The sequence below is a fragment of the Scardinius erythrophthalmus genome (assembly GCF_964197995.2).
Source record: "Scardinius erythrophthalmus genome assembly, chromosome: 6".
NCBI classification, from domain to species: Eukaryota; Metazoa; Chordata; class Actinopteri; order Cypriniformes; family Leuciscidae; genus Scardinius; species Scardinius erythrophthalmus.
In genome coordinates this window covers 9,214,372-9,233,809 of record NC_138226.1, presented here as the reverse complement: position 1 = coordinate 9,233,809, position 19,438 = coordinate 9,214,372, and the positions used below count along the sequence as shown (strand labels likewise).

At 36.1% G+C, this 19,438-nt stretch overlaps 1 protein-coding gene and 1 long non-coding RNA gene across 15 annotated transcripts in view; both read right to left on the bottom strand.

Annotated features, from left to right (window-relative positions):
- Positions 1-3,653: 3,653 nt before the first annotated feature.
- On the bottom strand, positions 3,654-6,815 carry LOC308692349. The gene is made up of 5 exons (XR_014030331.1): positions 5,822-6,815; positions 5,646-5,740; positions 4,910-5,418; positions 4,620-4,806; positions 3,654-4,432 (listed from the first exon to the last, which is right to left on the bottom strand). It is a non-coding gene; the product is annotated as an uncharacterized lncRNA (long non-coding RNA).
- Positions 6,816-8,218: 1,403 nt separating this feature from the next.
- obsl1b (obscurin like cytoskeletal adaptor 1b) overlaps positions 8,219-19,438 on the bottom strand; it is a 33,762-nt gene continuing 22,542 nt past the window's right edge. For 7 of the 14 annotated variants that reach the window (XM_081368118.1, XM_081368112.1, XM_081368123.1 and 4 more), the window contains 11 exons: positions 19,144-19,410; positions 18,762-19,031; positions 18,044-18,310; positions 16,768-17,034; positions 14,743-14,855; positions 14,463-14,616; positions 14,051-14,212; positions 13,842-13,946; positions 12,753-13,019; positions 9,334-9,603; positions 8,219-9,063 (listed from right to left, as the gene is read on the bottom strand). In XM_081368118.1, coding sequence (XP_081224244.1) covers positions 9,053-9,063; positions 9,334-9,603; positions 12,753-13,019; positions 13,842-13,946; positions 14,051-14,212; positions 14,463-14,616; positions 14,743-14,855; positions 16,768-17,034; positions 18,044-18,310; positions 18,762-19,031; positions 19,144-19,410 — 2,153 coding nt within the window. In that variant the 3' untranslated portion in view covers positions 8,219-9,052. The remainder of the gene's footprint in view (positions 9,064-9,333; positions 9,604-12,752; positions 13,020-13,841; positions 13,947-14,050; positions 14,213-14,462; positions 14,617-14,742; positions 14,856-16,767; positions 17,035-18,043; positions 18,311-18,761; positions 19,032-19,143; positions 19,411-19,438) is intronic. The other 7 variants (XM_081368115.1, XM_081368125.1, XM_081368114.1 and 4 more) reach the window with 3 other exon arrangements.

Here is a 19,438-nt window from a genome sequence, read left to right as displayed (position 1 = left end):
GATTTGTGTTTTAAGATAATGACTTCCTCTTCTTGAGTTTATATCTTGAGTTGAGCTTCCCTCATTCCCTGTGTTAAATGAGTTTACCTCAAGATCTCAAGCGAGGACAAAACCATAAATGGCAATCACATGGAATAATATGCTGTCTTTTTTTTTTTATCTAGACAAATTTATTGGACTCTCACACAAGCATTCATTATCCCTTTTATTTTTCAAAAATCATGTTTTCTTTCTTCTCCATTTTTATTTCTAAATCAGCATGAAAAAGAATCATGATGCAATCAGCCACACTTGAAATTCAAGTTTCACAAAGCAACAATTGTAAGAAAGGGAAATTGGCCCAGCACCTGTTGTCGCACGGCCCGTTTTCACTCTGAAGGTTAAGCTAATGCACCTTTTGAATTGTATACGGTATGCTTTTTGTGTCTAATGCGAGGTCCTTCAATGTGGCCTTAAAATTACTGTAGCAAATTTTTGTCAGACAATATCAAAAGTGGTCTTATTTACAAAATCAGTTTTGTCTGATACTGTGTAGTTCTAAATTCATAACAGTATGCCATTTGTGTGTTTATATTAATCAAAACAAGTAAAGAATACTGGAATCGAATCATGATTTGTCAGTGGAAACGACTTGTAATGCCTTAACTCTCCATTAGATCACTAAAGCTGTTAGGTGGTTATTGAGAAAGTGATTTGGGCATTGGCGTGAGCATGCTGTAACGTGGACTGGAGAGCCCCGGTTAATGTGCAGTTGACGTGCCTTCTTGTTAGTTGTGCCATTTAATATGGATGGTTTTCCTCATGGGGATCGCATACTTGCTCAGCACTATCTGAGTTGATTGTTCTGCAAGTGCCAATGTTGATGTTTCGACACAATGGTGATGATGTTCATGTGTACGGGAGAGAGTGGAAAGATGATGTTATGGTTTTTAATACTTGTGTTTTGTCCATTTTTCAGTGTTTGACTTTTAAAATAGATTTGGGGATGGCGGAACACTTGCCATCTTTCTATATTTGTGATATTAATGAAAATAGTGCTGTGCCATGGAGAAAAAAAAAAAGATTTTGTTATTCATAAAAGCTTAAAGAGCAGCCTGAGTGTTGAATATTTGATTCTTAAAAAGCACAATTCATCTCCTCTCCCTTTTGTACTTGAATCTCACCCTGTATTATTTCCAATAGTATTTGATGTATAGTAACATGGTTTGTGTATTAAGTTATTTGGGTTGTCTTCTACAAATAAGTTAAACTATTGAACTTAATTCATCATTATTTAAAAAAGCCTTTAAAAGGTATTTTTACTTTTTAAAACCAATTAACAGAAAAATTCAAATACTCAATGTCAGTATTTCAAAATTTTCCAGCAACACTTTACAATAAGGTTCCATTTGTTATTAGTTAACTTGAAGTGGCTTGATAAATACTTCTAATGCATTTATTAATAGTGGTTAATGTTCAACATTTAGTAATAGGTTTTTAAAATCAATCATCCGGTAGACTTTTGCTGACAAATAAACACAAATTTCTCAGTTCAGATAACATGGAGAAAGAGTAAACATTGTTCATTTACATAAACTACTGACATTGTATCAGTACAATGAGGGTTGAAAATCAGAGGATACAGAGGATAACTAATGGGACCTTGTATTGCAAAGTGTTACCAAGTTTCATTAAGATCCACTTTCCTGTTTCTAATATCATGAAAACAAAAACACATGAAACTTCAGTGAAGATCAGCCTATATTTACTTGGTACATAGTGTCTTTCAACATTTGAAACTGATGATACAGCCATGTTAACTGAATCGCATGCCTGACGTGGTACATTCTCCGAGGTCTAACTAATCATCAATCTCAGAAGGATTTCTCACACTTGTCTGCTTATGCAACTGGACCAACCCAGGTCCATGTTTTTCAGAAGTAATGTTACAGTCTTGGTAGTGCTTGTTTTCAATGATACGCCTTCTTTCTAATATTCTCACAGATGCATGAGAGAGGCCGCAAATGCACTTCTCCTAATGTGTAATTGTTGAATCAGAAACATGTAATGCTAAATGTGATGATGGTTAGACTTCAAGGCTTATTGTAGCTTTGTAAATAGTTTTACTTTAATTATCTGCCATGAGTAAGCAGTCAGTTTTCTCATAGCCTATTTCAATACGCTCTGCAGCCTATCCTTTTATAGGTACACTGGGTGTTAAGATAAATGAAGACTAGAATTGGAAACTTATTGCCTTTATTTGAAAGTTAATGTCACGTAAGGTTACATTTACCTCAGAAAAGCCATTCAGTGGCCATAAACTGTATTTAGCGAGAAAAATTCATTCTAGAGAGGAGCATTTTGCAACTATTACATATTCATTATTTTTACATTAAAAAGTTAGTATTATAACTTTATTATTCTTATTATAAAAGTATTATTAGGCTGTTTACGACATTATTTGAGAAAAAAAAAATTCTTTGAGAAAAATTTACATGTAGAGTAGTAATGGGCTAAATAGAACATGTGCTTTTCAATATGATTGCAGAAAAATATCTAGTCCTATGTTTTAATTGAACATTGATGGATCAAAAGATTTTGTGGGAAAATAAATGATTAAAGTGAATCATATAAATGTACGAGGTGGCGAGGAGGGCCTTGCTCTGGAGGTAAAAAAAAAAAAAAAAAAGGCCCCCATTAATGATACAAACACTTTAGCTAAAGTAATATGTTTTGCATAATATCTAATACTTTTTCAAATCACTCACTTCAGCAAAGTGTGTACTATTTTATGTTTATTTTAATAAATAAAGGAAATGTATTTTTTTTTTATATTTAATAAAATAAATATTTAGAAATGATAGAATCTGGAAGCTTTGAAGGAGATCAAATAAAAATGTAATATGGCATTACAGTAGTAACAGTAGATACATTTTATTATATGAAATTATTAATATAATATTTTATTAGGCACATTTTCTGCCATCTAGTGGTTTAGAGGAGAATAAAATCAATGCTCCTTTCACAGCTGTGCAGCTTTAGCCCTGTTGTGCCCATTGTATCAAAATGACTCGATATTGAGTCATGACAAAAATCTAATAAAACAACAAGAAGAACAAAATCTTTTCGTTTGTTTATCTATCAATCAGAGACAGCTGCATTTGACGGGCTCTTTCCCACTGACTCTCCCTAATTTATATATTTTGGTGACTTGTCATGTTAAAGAATTGTCTAAAGATTCACAATGAATTAACAAACTGCACATTTTGAACATCTGACAAGACCATAGGGTGTCCCATTTGTCATTGTAGGTTTCAGAACGGTGCTCACAAGTAACCCCTATACGCCCTCGCTTTGCTTTTCATTTGGGACAGGGCCTTTGTCTGACACCCACTCTCTACTAATGAGCTGATGACCAGAATCAAGTGTGTTTGATTAGGAAACATACTAAATGTGCAATGTTGGAGAAACTCCAGAAACAAAACACTTTTACGAAACATATTCATCATCTCTATTATGCATAGGAGAAGATATTAATTAACAGCCTCCCTAATGTTTGTAAAAAATCATTTTATTATTATGATGACAAAATCATCAATCACATCTGTAAAATAAAATCATTCTCTTAATCTTTTATAAAAAAATTTATGTATAGAATTAAATAATAAATAAGTCAAAGTAAAAACATTTATTCAGATTTAAGTTTCGATTTAAAGAGTGCAATGTCAATTTTCATTTTTCTCTCTTGAACTTCTAACTTCTTTTTTAATTTATCATTTATGATTAATTACATGTTGCCTGCAAACCCATGTCTTTCATTCTGTGAATATGGAATGTAAAATATAAAATTTTACTCAAGCTAAAGGCACCGTATTGTAACATCATCTGTTCATAGGAACTCAACTCTCAAATTATTTACAACAGTACAATTATTTTTTTTCACATCCTTCTGAAAGCAATAGCGTCAGATGCTAATGTTGCAGCTTCAAGCCAAGATGCAAGAGTCTAAAGTGGATGATGGAGAGGCCAGTGGATTCAGTCCGCCTGACACACAGCTGAACACATGACACTTCTGGAGTGACTGTCTTACACCTGGAACAAATTACACACACAAATGAGTTGTATTGCATAAATTCATTACACTTACAACAGGTGAGAAAAGTTCCAATTTCTCATTTTTAGGTGTACATTATGAAGTGGCTTTTTTATGTAAAGAGCTCCAGGAAATTACATAGAGTTCAATATTCTGTGACCGGTTTTACACCTGGAACAAAAAAAAACAGAAATAAGGGTGCTAAATTCATTACACTTAGAACAGGTGAGATTTTCAAAATGCATCTTAAATAGTTTTTTAGCTCATGGCTCAGTAACCATTTGTGTTGAATAATCCTGTCCAGATCAAGCTGACGCTCTGGCTTCTACTGCAGAAGGGAGCAGATCAAATTGCAGCATTCTGTGAGAAAGATGGAGAGACGTCTGATTATTACCATAAACTTTACATCTGCTCTACTTTCATTATTCTAAGCCGTAAGATCTTCAGCTCAGACACCCGGGACAAATTCCTGTATTATCTATACAGCCATCTCCTATAAAGCCTATGAAGTTTTGCATTAGAATTGTATTTGAAGTAATCAAATCACCTTCTGTCAAGCGGGTTTGAACCAGGTGTTCATATTGGTCCTGTAGAAGTCGAAACTATCTGGAAAGTATCCACACAGCATTCTGAACAAGAGGATCCCCAGAGACCAGACCATCGCCAGCTTTCCATGAAACTCGCCGTACATTCTGTACTCGGGAGGGCAGTAGGCTACATAACTGTAACTGTGCCTAAAGGAAAGAGTGTTTGTCCGATGTGTAAGTCTCTACCACAGCATTAGCATACGAGTGTTGAGTTAACTCATTCACAAGAGTTTTGAGAACTAATACACACCACAGTATCTCGTGAAGGCAGATTCTGTCAGGAGATCGCCGCATCCGAAGTCAATGAGTGTGACATCGCGGTTCTTAACGTTTATCAGCAGGTTCGAGAAGTCGATTTGATGTCGCCATGGTAAACTCCACGGCGACACCACGCATCAGCAGCTAATGTTGCGACCACATGATGTGCCGCGCAAACTTCTCCTCAATGCTACCGCCGTTGCTTTTCACAAAGTCAAACACATCCATGCAGTGCGAGAAACGTTCGAGGACCATGGCGTAGAAGTCCTGCCAGTCCAGCAGCTTGATAATGTCCATTGCTGGACCTTTTTTACCGGCCAGTCAGAGCGACTTCTTTGGGAAGGGGTTTGGAATGATCAGGGATGATCATATACATTATATGATGTCAGATGGTTTTAAATAGGGAATTTTAACTCAAGTTTGTCTGCTGATAAAATCACTTATACTCACTCTGCTGATACATTCCATGTGCTTCGTCTTTCGGATAAATTTTACTGCCACCTGATGGACAAAACAAAAAGCAATTATTGTGTGTAGAGGTCATATCATAAATTCCAAGCAAGAATTGAAATCCTAACAGGTCAAGAAGAGCCCTAAATAGTGAATATATGATACAGTAAGATGTCTTGCACAGGATAAAGTGAGATATCAAAGGATGAGAAATAATTCAGATAAAAAAAACTATTTGCTAAACTAGTTGTGGTAAGTAAAAAAAAAGAAAGTCTAACCTTCTGGCCATCCGCCAAACAAGTGCCTTCATAGACGGCAGCAAATCCACCTTGCCCCAGCTTACGACCAATTGCATATCGGCAGCAAATGTCATCTGTTAAAAGATGAAGAGAAAAAGACAATGTTTAGTGGTGCTTTGCAGATATTGTGAGATTTATTGTTGCAGGAAACTCACCCTCAGGTGGTCTCATGTTCATTTCGTTACGGAGAGGAGACGTTTCACCTGCTGTCAGACCAACCCAGTCTCACGGACTCCAGTTTGAAGCTCTTCTTGCACCAGAGGCTCAGCAGCGGGAAGGACTTCAGGATCATCGACAGGAGGTTCCTCCAGATCAATGACGTCTACAGATCTAGAGATGGACTGTAGAGACTTTTGATCTAAAGAGGAGAATATCAGCACTAGCTAGCAGTCCAGTTCTGGTAAAAAAAAAAATGTAGGCTATTTAGGAACAGCGATTCTTTGATATTAAAGTAAATTACTATTTGTTCACCTATTGATTTTAAAGTACAAAGTATAATATTAATATTTTTACACTTTTGAGGTTACTTCATTATTTTATTGGAGAGAGAGAGAGAAAAAAAAGTATTTTTAAAACCATCCTACATGGGCAGAAAAGTTCCCGTTACTCATTTAGGTGTAAATTATGTAGGCCTAGTGACTTTTTCATGTAGGATATTAAATAATATTCTCACAACATGGTTGTCATTTACCGTCTGTAACGTTACTTCTCCTGGATGTTTCCGTCTCTTGTTCCTTCATCATCTCACCCTGATCTGAGCTCTTGTTTTGGGGGGATTCTTTCTTCCATCTAAAAGAGAGACTCTTAAAGAAGTTGAAGTCGCCCTCATTCTTTTTCTTCCTCTTCAGACGAGAGATGGGAAGCTGCTCTCCCTCTTCCTCTCCCTCAGGCTTCTTCTCGTCTGGCTGATGAGAAAGATGTTTCTCCGCCGTGCTGCTACTGCTGCTGCTGGGGTTTGAGCCTGGTGTGCGGTCATGAACGGTTGTAGCCGTGAACTTCTGTGTCCCATGATGAATCGCTGTTGTGTATGACACTAAAGCAGCTAAAGCGAAATAGTAGCCTAAAAAAAGTTTTCTGTGGTGTATTTAACAATATGAATATATTAATATTTATTTAGTTATTTTATGTATTTTCAAAGACACACGACAAGGGCTGCCAACTCTCGCACTACGCATTCAGCGCTCTCGCACCACACGTCCATTTTCTCATGCAGTGAAAAAACATCACGGAACAAAGAGGACACGGAGAATGCGCTAAATCACAAAATGCCTCAGCTTTCATATGTTTAAAGTTTCATTACGAAATTCAAACAATAAATATCGTTTTGGCGCTTTCAATATGGCGTGACAGATCGCTGTAGCAACTCAGATCAAGTGAGCAGCGCGCTTGAACCGATCATCTCCAGGCCTACTTTTTACTAGGCTAGTAGGCCTATAGTTAAATAATAATAAATGAACATCGGAAGAAGGTATGTACAGTTAAACTCACTGAAATATAATGTCACATAATGTAATCTCTCATTGTTTCAATCACGGATAAATGGCAAACAATCAGCTCCACCTAAGTTAGCCTTACTGAGAAATTATAAACAATAGCCTACCATGAAGAAATGCCCATGCAAACAATCTTTAACTAATATGAATAGCCTACATTTAAATGAATTGTAAGTCAGTGTGAAGGTGGGATATATCACTTAAAATGACTAAGGCATCAAAACTAAGTCAACATTTTTGGGGAAATATACAGTTCATTTAAACAGAGTTAACTTTTGGCCCTCTAGCCATTAAAAAAAAAAAGCATTTTGCAGAAGAACATTGTTTTGGTTGAGTTTCTGCTCTGCATGACTGTGTGGATGAATATGACCCTTCACTTTACAATGAATTCTGTTAGAGAGCTACATATGACGATCAATCAGTTCAATAAAATACCTTACTCACTTGTTGAGTAATAAAATGGCGTCTCCCCATCGCTTTTACAACATTTCAAATTCTTCAGTTGTGCTGAAAAGCCATGAATTTTATATGGAATGCCGTCTGTCAAAATAATAGCTAAATAAATATATAGAGAAATATAAAAAACAAAAATAAATAAATACATAATCAAAATAAATATACAAAGAAATGTAAAAAAAAACCCACAAATACATTATTATTTATACGTTTATTTCATTATTTACGAATAATTGTATTTTTTCCACATCCATTTTTTCCCATTTATTTATTTATACATTTATATATGTATTTGTCTATAATATTTTATTTTCACATTTATTTCTTTGTGGAAATAAATAAATAAATGTATAAATAAATAATTTATTTATACATAAGGGGAAAAATTAAATATCTGTTTATATACAACCCCCCCCCCCCCCATTTCTTTGTACATTTATATATGTATTTTTTATTTCTTATTTTGGCAGACATGGCATTCCATAAAAAGTAACCCAGGCCAGGCGCATTTTCCCCCTCTAGGAAAACACTAGGAAATGCACTGGAAGAATATACAAACATTTGACATACCTTTTATTATAAGCTTTGTTTTACACAAAAAGAAATATGTATTTTTCAGGGTTGTATTGACTGTTCAAAGAAAAAGAAAAAAATCCATGTGATTGAACACTCCTCAAGAAAATTTGTTTTCAATTTTTATTGAAAGATCTTGATAAACAAGGGAAAATTGCAGCACTTCATTTGGATACTTCAGTAGAAGGCAAGAACTGTGAAATAGGCTACCTTTTGAATAGAACAGAAGCAAACAACTAAAACTCTAAAAAGCTTTTCCATTTATTTGTAAATGTTTCCCTAATTCATAAAATGGCTGTATTCTTGAACTCAGTGTATTTGTTACATATGAAGTTACCGTCCCAAACCCTCTTTTGATCATCTTTGGCCCTGCACATTTTAATTACATGCCTTAACTTCACTTTAATCTGCATCCCACGAAACAAGAATAATAATAATAAAAAAAACACAAAGGATATCTATACAAGCATATACAGTAGTACACACATTTCAATATTAAATACCAAATTACTGTGCAAGAAATTTAAGGCGTAACAACATGGGTATCTGGCCTGGTGCTGTTCATTTTTTTTTTTTTTTAATAAAGCACAATTTGTTTGATCATAAATTTAGACAGCACAATATTCAAGACTCGAAAAAAATTATTATGTAGACTAACAGATGTGGGGTGTAATGTGCAAAAATGGCACTAAAGGTTTTAAATAAATTTGAATTTTAAATAAATTAATTATACGCCTCTCATTTTCAAACACATAAGAATAGATATTTAATGGTTTCATAATTTAATTTGGTAGTTTTTGTATTTAAATAGTGACGTATAGATGAGTATTATGCACTGTAAGTGCTTAGCCTATGTGTTGTTTCTCAGTGGTTACCTGCAAACAAGAAAAAAAAAAAAAAACAATAAGTCAGCAGTCACTTGATAAACCTTTACTTGATACCACTGTAAATCACATGGTCCATGCTATTACAGAGCATCAAGTTCTTATTAAAACAAGTCCAGACTCCATGTCTAAGAATAGGCATCAGAAATGTCTCCTATTTAGAGTAAAGGTAATGATAGTAGTGTAAAGCATATAAACAACAATATAAACTTCAACTCTGCAACATTTAAACATGCATATTGTCTAAAATATATGACTTACTTATGACACGCAGATGTGCAGTGCTTTTGGCTCTTTCTATGATAAAGCACACAATGCCGCACATATCTGTGGATGTTTGTTTAAGAGTGAGCCTGTGAACGGTTCCCATTTTCTCCACCACAACTTTAGGACCAGGATGCAGTGTCTCCCCTTTCAGGGTCCACGTAGGGGCCTTGGCCACAGGCAGAGAGACTTCACATTCAAAGCAAGCATCTGCAGGAGCAGTTACATCTACATCCTGCAGCTCTCGCACCATCAGGACTGACTGAGCTGTTTAAACAGGGAGGAAGTGCAAAACCACATGGGCACGTGTTGTATTATCAGTTATGACTGTTATGTAATATGTTTTTTTACCCCAATGTAGACCACAAACAGTCTTTTCTCATTATAATCATATACAGACAATTACCTGAAAGTTTTTAATTGCTATAATCTTTTAGTTTTCCTTACAACAACAACAACAACAAACAAATAAACAAACATCTGACGTTTTCTTTTAAAATAGGCATAGCCAACTATTACCTCAGTATGACGTAAATGACTTGCAGGTAGTCATTTTATTGTCATAACACTAAAAAAAGTAAAACAGATTGAAACCATTTATAGTTGTCAATCACATTGTAATTGGCCATTTTATGAACACACTCACACAGTCAGTGTGTGTTTGCGCACTTAATTTTCGAGATGAAAGGAAAGTATTTTGCTTTTATTTTTTTATTAAATCAGGTTTTAAAAATTTTAGCTATGTTTTTTAATGTATGAAACCAACATAAATATGTATAGGCCTATGACATTTCTAAGAACTTGACAGAGGCGTTTTGAACTAGATTTTAAAAAGACTTTAGCTTTTGCCATTTTGGACATCCATCATTAGTGACTGACCTAAATAAAAGATACTATATTTAATTTAATTTTATTTAAATTGGCTATTTAATAATGAAACGTCTCCACTGTTTTGTGGTAGGCTATTACAGCCAGCGTACTGTAATGTATGTGTAAAAGGGAGACATCGCCATCTGCCGGTTATTGTAGTAAGTGCAGTGGAAATTTGTACAGGTGGCTGACGACGGTAAGTTGGACGCCCAGAGCGGAAATTTGCTCGTTAAAAATAGTTCCAAAGGCAAATTGCTTAAGTAATTTTGCTAGGAACATGTTGAGAAGCATTTGTCATTTGAATAATAGCGAATATTAAGACAGCGCGGTAATTTCTCACGAGACTATGCGTTGTGTCAGACGGTTTCGTGACTGATTCATTTTGGTGGCAAGAAACTACTTTGATTTTCATTTACATTGCCCCCTAATAGGGAAGTGATTGACTGACTGACCGACTAACTGATTGATTGAAGTTGTCACAACGTTTAGAAATACTTATTTACTGTCCTAATTTTTCTTCTAATATAGATATTAGACATTAGCAAGTAGCCTAGAATATCAAGGTATTGTTGATATAGCCGAAGTAGGGAATGGATGCACTGAATTTGAAATTCTGTCAAATAATTAAGATTAATAAAGATATTTTGAAGAATATGGGTAACCAAGCAGTTGATGGGCCCCCACTGATTTTCGTAGTGTGGAAAAATACTATGGAAGTCAATGGGGCCCTTCAACTGTTTTGTTACTGACATTCATCAAAATATCTTCTTTTGTGTTCAGCAGAAGAAAAAAATAGTAAAATTTGTCAGTGCCATTATTTTGCCTCAAGATGCACAGAAGATGCACTTTTTTTTTTTTAAATAAGTAATGTTTATAAAAGCTACTTAAATGTCCAAACTGAACAAAGGCCTAATCCTGCTTTCATCTAAGCCCTGTCTGTGAAACCAGGCCTATATAAATCAGGGATGTCCAATCCTGCTCCTGGAGGATCACTGTCCTGCAAAGTTTAGCTCCAACCCCAATTAAACACATCTGAACCAGCTAATCAAGGTCTTACTAGGAACTTCCAGGCAGGTGTGTTGAAGCAAGTTGGAGTTAAACTCTGCAGGACAGTGGCCAGTTTGGACACCCCTGCTATAAGTGAATTTTGGCTTCAAGTCAACATTATAATGTTGACTACAATATGTAAGATGGATACATATTTGTTTGGAAATATTTTCCATTACCATTCCATATCCATCCATATCCCTTATTTAAATATATTCTAACTTTTAAATAACGTTCCACTCGCATTAAGAAATTTGTACGTTCCCACAATCAAGATGTAATGTTAAAAACATTTGTAAGATGGACAAATATTTGTTTTGAAATATTTGCCATTACCATTCCATATATGCCCCATTAACCTATCCATAAATTACATATATTCAAACTTTTAAATAACGTTTCTAATCACATTAAAGTCCCCCCGTGGTGAAATGAAGTTTTCAATGTTGTTTATATGTCTATGTGGTGTTTTTAATATGCTTTAAGACAACAACGAAGACAACACCATTGCAGAGTATTTTCTCCTTAAAACTCCAGTGACAGTCTCAAAAAACACGGTTTGAAATTGTCGGTGTTCTTACATCACAAACTACCTTGTAAACAATCACGTCAACATGCCGACGGGCTTTAGCATATCATTATGACCACTCTGAACCATGGGGAGTCTCAAGAGAAGCCAGGTTATCCCAGTATATTTTTGTGTTGATATGTTAAATCGGGCACCTTTAGCAATATAGCATGTGAATTATGTACATGATGTGTATTACAATGTTATGATGATTCTGAACTATATGCGTTTGTTCAAAGCATTTCTATGGATACTGATTTTTAGAAGACAGCTGTCTGACTCTGAGATGGCGAATGGGAACATGGTTTGAGTATCATTACCAACACAATATTAGCTGTTTGATTACATAGTCAAGCAAAAGGCACATGTCCGATGTTGTAAGAGAGATACCATTATGCAGCGTTTACTTCAGTAAAGTTGGCTGAGTGGATCTCTGAGCCTGTATGAGTGAGTGAAGGTGAGGCTATGCATATTCATGGTTCCGTGTATAATAAATGAAGCCAGGATGTAGTAGTTACATTCAAGCTATTTTAAGGCATGAAGGTTTTTTTTAACTGGAATTTTTTTTTGAATATGTCATGTTTTTAATATGCTTTAAGACAAACCATTACTGAGTATATATATAAAAAACAAAATATTGACTACAGGGGGACTTTTAAGATAATTGGACTTTCCCACAATCAAGATGTAATGTTTAAAAAAAAGAAAAAAAAAAGAAAAGAAAAAACATACAGTTGTTTCATCCTATATTCTGCATTAGAAAGCCTTGTTATTATTAAATCTAAATGAACAACTGTATGACTGACAACTTAAAGAACTATTGGGTTGTTTTAAAAATTATATGACAGTGCTGTCAATCATTCCAGTTCACACCCACCCGTTGTCATGCTAGACTTGTACAATTGGTTTGAAAGGACTGAATTTGCCTCACCTTCAACAGTTAGTTTTGCTGAGGATGTGTAGTTTCCAACTTGAACACTATAGGTGCCCTCATCCTCTAGCAACACCTGCTGAATCACAAGTTTTCGATAGCACCCTTCACTGCAGATCTCAAAGCGCTCTGAAGGCAGGATGACATTAGGTCCTTTATACCAGCGAATGCTGCAACGAGGATTGGTCACAGTGCAGTCCAGTATGACACGGGTTTTTTCTAGAGCTGTTTTATCCTGTAGTGGTTTCACAATGTTTGCTGGTAGTGCTGTGGAGATGAAAAGTCATAGTTTTAAGCACTTTGAGTGTGATATTGCTGTTATATTGAATATCGTTTGTGATGTAATGCGTCCAGTTATTTTATGCTCTTGCTCTTAAAACAGTTGTATTAAAAGTTTGGCTACAGTTAGAACCATAGACTTGGAATTGTGTAGTGAACATGGACAATCGGTGTGGTTAAAAAAAAAACCCTGTGAAATGCCTCATTGCTTTTATACCAGTCATCATCACTCTTGGAACGCAACATAGGCCTATCCAATCAAATTAGTGAGCTTTAATTAAAAATCATTTGTTATACAAAGAATACACATTTTCAAAACATTAGCTGTTTAACAGTAGTGTAATGCTATGTGCATTCAAGACTGAAGCTTGTCACCCTGCACACATTTAAAGATTTCTTGCTTAAGGTTTTGTTGTGTTATTGTGCATTTTATACAGTTAATCACTGACAATGTGCGTCAGTTGTAAGATCATTCTCATCCCTGACTATAGGTATGATCCTGAACTCTCAAAAACGGATGCAAATAGTAACGTGAAAGTTAATTCTCTACAATAATTTGCACAGAATGAGAAAAAGAACCCAAAATATAGATTATAAAAAGTGCTTGGAAAAGAGGTTTCAGTTGTTGTTTTTTGTTTTTGGCTGTTGGTCATCATTGCTGCTCTCTTACTTGTCGGGACAGTGTAAATAACTGATGTCTGGTTGGCCACATTTCAAAATTGTTTGAAATGTCATAGCATCTGTGACTAGTCATCAGAGAGGGTGACAAGCTTTGGTTTTGTAGTGTGTGCTCGACTTAAACATACAGACCTTCCACCTCAAGGTTAGCCGTAGACTCTACATTCTTGGCAACAAACTTGATCTCTCCAGAGTCGTCTTCTTTAACGTTGCATATGAGGAGGAAGTGCTTAGTCCCTAAGAAAACATGGTTCAGAAAAGTCATGATCAAATTCACTGAGGTTGAGTGGTACATTTTTGGAAAAGAAAGAGCAATGTTTAGCAACGGGTGCTAGAATAACCTTCCTGACGGATCTTAATGGTGCTGGTTGGTTTGATCGTCTCTCCGTTCTTAAACCACTCTCCGGGCACATCATCCAGTGACACTTCACACATGAACACTGCATTTTGATCTTCTTGAATATCCAGATCCTCTAAGCTTTGTAGAATCTCAAGTTCCCTCTCTGTTGAAATGTTATTAAACATAAAAAGGTGTTGCGTAATTCCATAATATTATGACCAATTCAGTTAAGCAGTAAGTGAAAATGCTTTCCGTTTAGTTGAATTTGTCTCAGTACCAGTAGATGGTAGTGTTGTACTTTAACTGAATTATTTCAGCAGGAGGATTTAGATTTAAATAATCAGTATATCACCAGGAAAGTATACAATCTGCAGATAAATGTGATGATAATTTAACAGACTCTCTGTTATTACCATAGATTTCCACTGAACATGATGTTGTAGCTTCCCCAGCATCACACACATATAAACCAGAGTCTCCTAGCTCACACTTCAGTATCTGTAGAAATGACTTTCTTCCCATAGAGTAAATGCGATGATTTTTTCCTGGTTTAAGCTGAACTTCATTCTGAAAGTGAAAGAATTCCACTTTATTTTGTAGAAAAAAAAATGATAAAAAAATAATAAACTTAATAAAAATAGTGATTTTTAATCAACTTTTACAAGAGGGTGCGGGGATGTCATGTAATTTTACCTTTGTCCACTTTATGTCTACGTTGTGGCGTGACAGCTCACATTCAAGGGTTATACCAGATCCCTCTGGTTGCCTGATATCCTCAAGCTTTTTCAATACTGATACTGGGATTTCTGGAGAAGCAAAGTCTTGTCAGCCTATGTAAAAACATTAGCCTACTTTTGACATAAAAACATGTGTTATGTATACACATTTAATTAGGTAAAAGAGAAACGCTATTGTTACGGTGCGTGTCCAAGCTTTTTCAATTCATTCCTATAGAAGTTGAGCTACACATTTGCACAGTGAATTGTGGGATTGACAGCGGACCAGGGAAAGCGCTGAGAGCGTCAAAAGTTTGGGTAGTTCTCGACTTAATGCAAATATCAAGTGAAAAGCGTGGGCGGCAGCCAGCAGTGAAGTATAGTGACCTCTGTCTAGAGCATTTAAAAGCAGATTGTGCAGGAATTTATGCTGGATTTAGTGCGTAAATCATTGTTTACGCATTTGACCCTGCATTTGTTATGTTAAATATTGCATTTATTATTACACTGGCTGCATATCTTTACTTCATTTGGAAACAGATTAAAGATAATTGCTAAGACACACCCCTAAGCGGAGGTATTTTAGCATTGTCAGCGACACTGAGCAGAGTTTTGCCTAATGAACATTCACTGTTAGACTTCATTTGACAACGATCAGCAGCCTATTGATGGAAAACCATTTTGATCACATTTAAAAGGCTGTGATCTTAAAACCAAGTCACTATTTATTATATTTTTTATAATTTACCTCTGGGTTGCCCTTGTTTGACTTTTGAGATCACATAGTCAACTGTGTACATGTCAATCTGTCTAGTACAACAGGAGCTTATCATTTAACCATACCTCAGCTTTGTGCTTAGAGGACTTTGAGGAGAGTCCTTTGTTGTAGTGGCATTTACATGTTATTGTCATCCTCAATGACAGCTCTGTGACTCCAAAGGATAAGCCCTATTGAGTGACTTGGCATAGAAGTGAGTACCTTACACCAGCACCTTATGCTTGTGAATGCTTGAAATGTTTCGGTAGCTGGAGTCTGATCATGTGATCCATATCTTTTTATATGTGTAACCTGACACATGGTAAGAGCAGTAGCAAAAATGTCTGTCCATGCCATTGTACTGTCATCAGCATCAGAAATTTAACCAGTTTGATTGATTTCATTGCCCTGCACCCTCTTACCTCTCACGACTAAGTTAATAATGGCCAGATAAGTAAATCTGAGTATTTGCATGACCTTTATGGTTAATTTAGGGATTTGCTTTGGCTATGTCTTTTAGCTCGTTTTGGATGTCTGTTACGTTGAGGGTGTAGTCTGTGCTTTTTAGTCATTTGGAAAACACTGACTTTGTTGTGCTCAGGTTAGCTGATGTGTTTTTTTGGGGTAGTGTGTTGGAGAGAAGGTGTGTGGTTGAAGGGATTTTTTTTTTTGTGGCTAAATCGGAATGTAATGGCTGAATCACTTACAGCATCTTTAAAGGTGATCTGTGAAATTTCTGCAGCACTAGTTCTAACTCTTCTCAGGTTTTCTGTAACTTTTCAAACTAGGAGTTGTCATGCCCTAAACTTATGTCAATGGTTGAGCCAGTAGTTGACGTTTCAGGCAGCTCAAATAAACGAAGTCATGTTTTAAAGGTGCCACACAGCCACAGTGTTTAAATTTTCAGTCGTCTTTTCACTTGAAACTGGATTAGGATTATATTTTAACAGTGAATCCCACATGAGTATTTTCATCAAATTTTCTAGTTAAAGTAGTCTAAAATCCTTGAAGAATATAAATATACTTGAGATATTAAGACTTGTTTTCAGAGAATGTGTCTTTAACACAAGTGTATTTTGCCTTACTGCACTGACAGATTTTTATGAAATCTGTCAGTGCAGATTGAAAAAAGGACTTTTGAATGTTTTTAAACAAAATTAAAAACTCATTAAATCTGCATTTTTTGTTGGCAAAATTGTCACATTTAAGTCTCTACTATAAAAACAGTTTTAATTTGCACAGTACCTTTAACATCCAATCTTGCTAATGATCTGATATTCTCAACAGAGAATATGTAGGTGCCAGTGTCATCCAAGGTCAGGTTGGAGATGGTAAGGCTGTGTACCCGTCCTTTTGCAGTCATACGCCAGTGGTTGTTGTTTTTGAGTGCGTGCCCATCCTTCTGCCATACACCGTCCACATTACTATGTGACAGCTCCACCTCAAAAGAAGCTGTCTCTCGTTCATAAGTCTGGATCTCAGTTAGACCTTTCCGAATCTTGATTTTTCGTGCTGAGTGGACAAGCACAGGTTGTCAAAGACAGGAAAAGTATAGTTCAATGGTGATGCAGTTAGAAATCAGTGAAGTGTGTGAAAAAGAGAGAGAGAGATTAAGAAGAAATGTGAAGTTTATAAAGAGAAAGAAATAGAACAACAGTTGCTGAATTAGTTGGCTCGGTTTTGTCCGCTTGGTGTTAGCAATGAACTAAATCCTGCCTTCGATCAGGGCTATGCCAATTCTTTTTTTTAAGTATTCCAAAACAGACAGGCAGACAGGCATTCCCTGTGGAAAATGGTGGTTTATTTTAGAGAGTTGGTGACACCACCCTAGATTTTGAAGGCCAGTGCATAAATTTAGCTGCAATGAAAACAGATCCAGATTCATAGTTGGTGCCAGGAACAGCCAAAGCACAGACTTTCTCTCATCACTTGCTTATTTGTACAACACAGCTTTATCGTCTTAAGCTATCCTGAAAGGAATGTTATCACTGGTATTTAATTGCTTGTTTGCTAAAGAGCAAATTAATTTTATCGTCAGAAGTTATGTTAAGAGATATTGAAAGCTTGTTTGGTAAGTTTGATGTAGACGGCTAATAATCAAAGGCAGTGGAAATTAGTTGTGAGCAGAGTTGTAACTTTTATCTTCCTCTCACAGTATCTGTGTTTCACAAGCAACTAAGAGGAATTAAAAGGTTACTCCGCCAGGACCTTCTACCAGCTCTTGATCTATTTCTCATTTGACATGCTTAATTGAATTATCATAGCTCTTCTGATCTAATGTCAATAAAGAAAGCTGCTCCCCGGGCCTCAGTACGTGGTCTGCCAATCACCTGTTTGCTGCTGTCAAACCATGGAACAAGTGTCACTAAAGTAGCTGCCTCTTGCTCGCATTACTCGTGGTTACTTGATTCAGTTTGTTTAAGACGACAACATCGAAATGCGCAGTAATGAGGGACCATCACCGTAAAGAATTGCTAACAACAGCACATAGTAAGAAAGAGACAAGCACATGCAGACTCACGTTCCACACTGAGCTTGGCTTGTGTGCGGTCATGGAGCGTTTCACAGCTGTAGGTGCCTCGGTCTGAAAGGGTGAGTTTGTGGATTGTGAGAGAATGTTTTTTTCCACTCTGCTTCAGAGTGAATTTGGACCCTGGATGTATAACCACTCCTTGTCTCATCCACTGCACCTCCGCAGTCTCAAGGCTGACCTCCACCTCAAGTGTTGCCTCAGCAAACTCCTCTGCAACCACCGGGTCCATGCTCTTTGTGAAAAGCACCTGTGCTTCTGAATACAGATCAGTTTTTAACACTTTATAAAGCTCTTTATATTCAAAAACCAATGAGCATAGCCAATAAGGACAACATTATTTCATGTGCTTGGAGTACTGCTCCTCGTTCTACATTGCTGTGTGCTGTAGTAACACTTGTCTCTGTCAGTTAAGAGTGGAATTCTAACTGGAGAAGCTGTTAAGCACAAGCCATCATAAGCACCTTTTCAACAATTCAGGCATGCCTGAAAGGGTCATTATTAAACTCAAACATGTTGACATGACATTAAAGACCTGTGCAGGATCTAAAAGAAAATACCCCTCCCTATACTCCAAATAACATTTTGTAGAAAATTACCTATTAGTTAGATTCTCACTTAATATGTTGACACTAATTATTTTATTTTTTTTTAAAGTTCATTAGTCAAATGTTCTGTCAAAATGAAATACTGATAGATGATATTCTACCTTGGACCTGAAGGATAGCTTTGGAAATCACACCTTCAGCCTTAGCTGTCAACTTGCAGCTATCTGAGACTTGGCAGTTGTTGATATGCAGCATATGGCATAATCCATTACTTGAGATGTTGAACTTATGATTTGATGAAATTGGCTGGTCATTCCTAAACCAGGCCAACTTCACATCTTCTGGAGACACCACACACTTAAATGTTGTGTCTTCTCCTTCCATCACAGTTATGTTGTGTAGCTCCGCAATAAACTCCACAATGCGAGGAACTTGGGAAAAGAATAGAAGGATGTTGGCACTAAAGTAATGTGTGATTTGTTCGTGATTTCTGGTTAAACTTTATGCAGATGCACACGAATCCTTTGGTAGAATTTTACTTACTATTGACCACTACAGCAGCTGATGTCCTTTCATCTTTGGATTCACAAGCATATTCTCCTGCATCATCTTCGGTGACGTTATGTATAGTCAGGCTTCTCACTCGACCATCAGCTCTGATTGTAAAATGTCTGTTTGGCGCAATCTCTTGGCTGTCCTTAAGCCACTGAACATCTCCTTTTGACTTGTACAGTTCACATTTTAAAACCACATCCCCACCTTTGAGTCCCACTATGTTTTCCAGTGGTTTGGAGAATTTCACTTTCATTGCTGATAACGAAACAGTAAAGACAACATT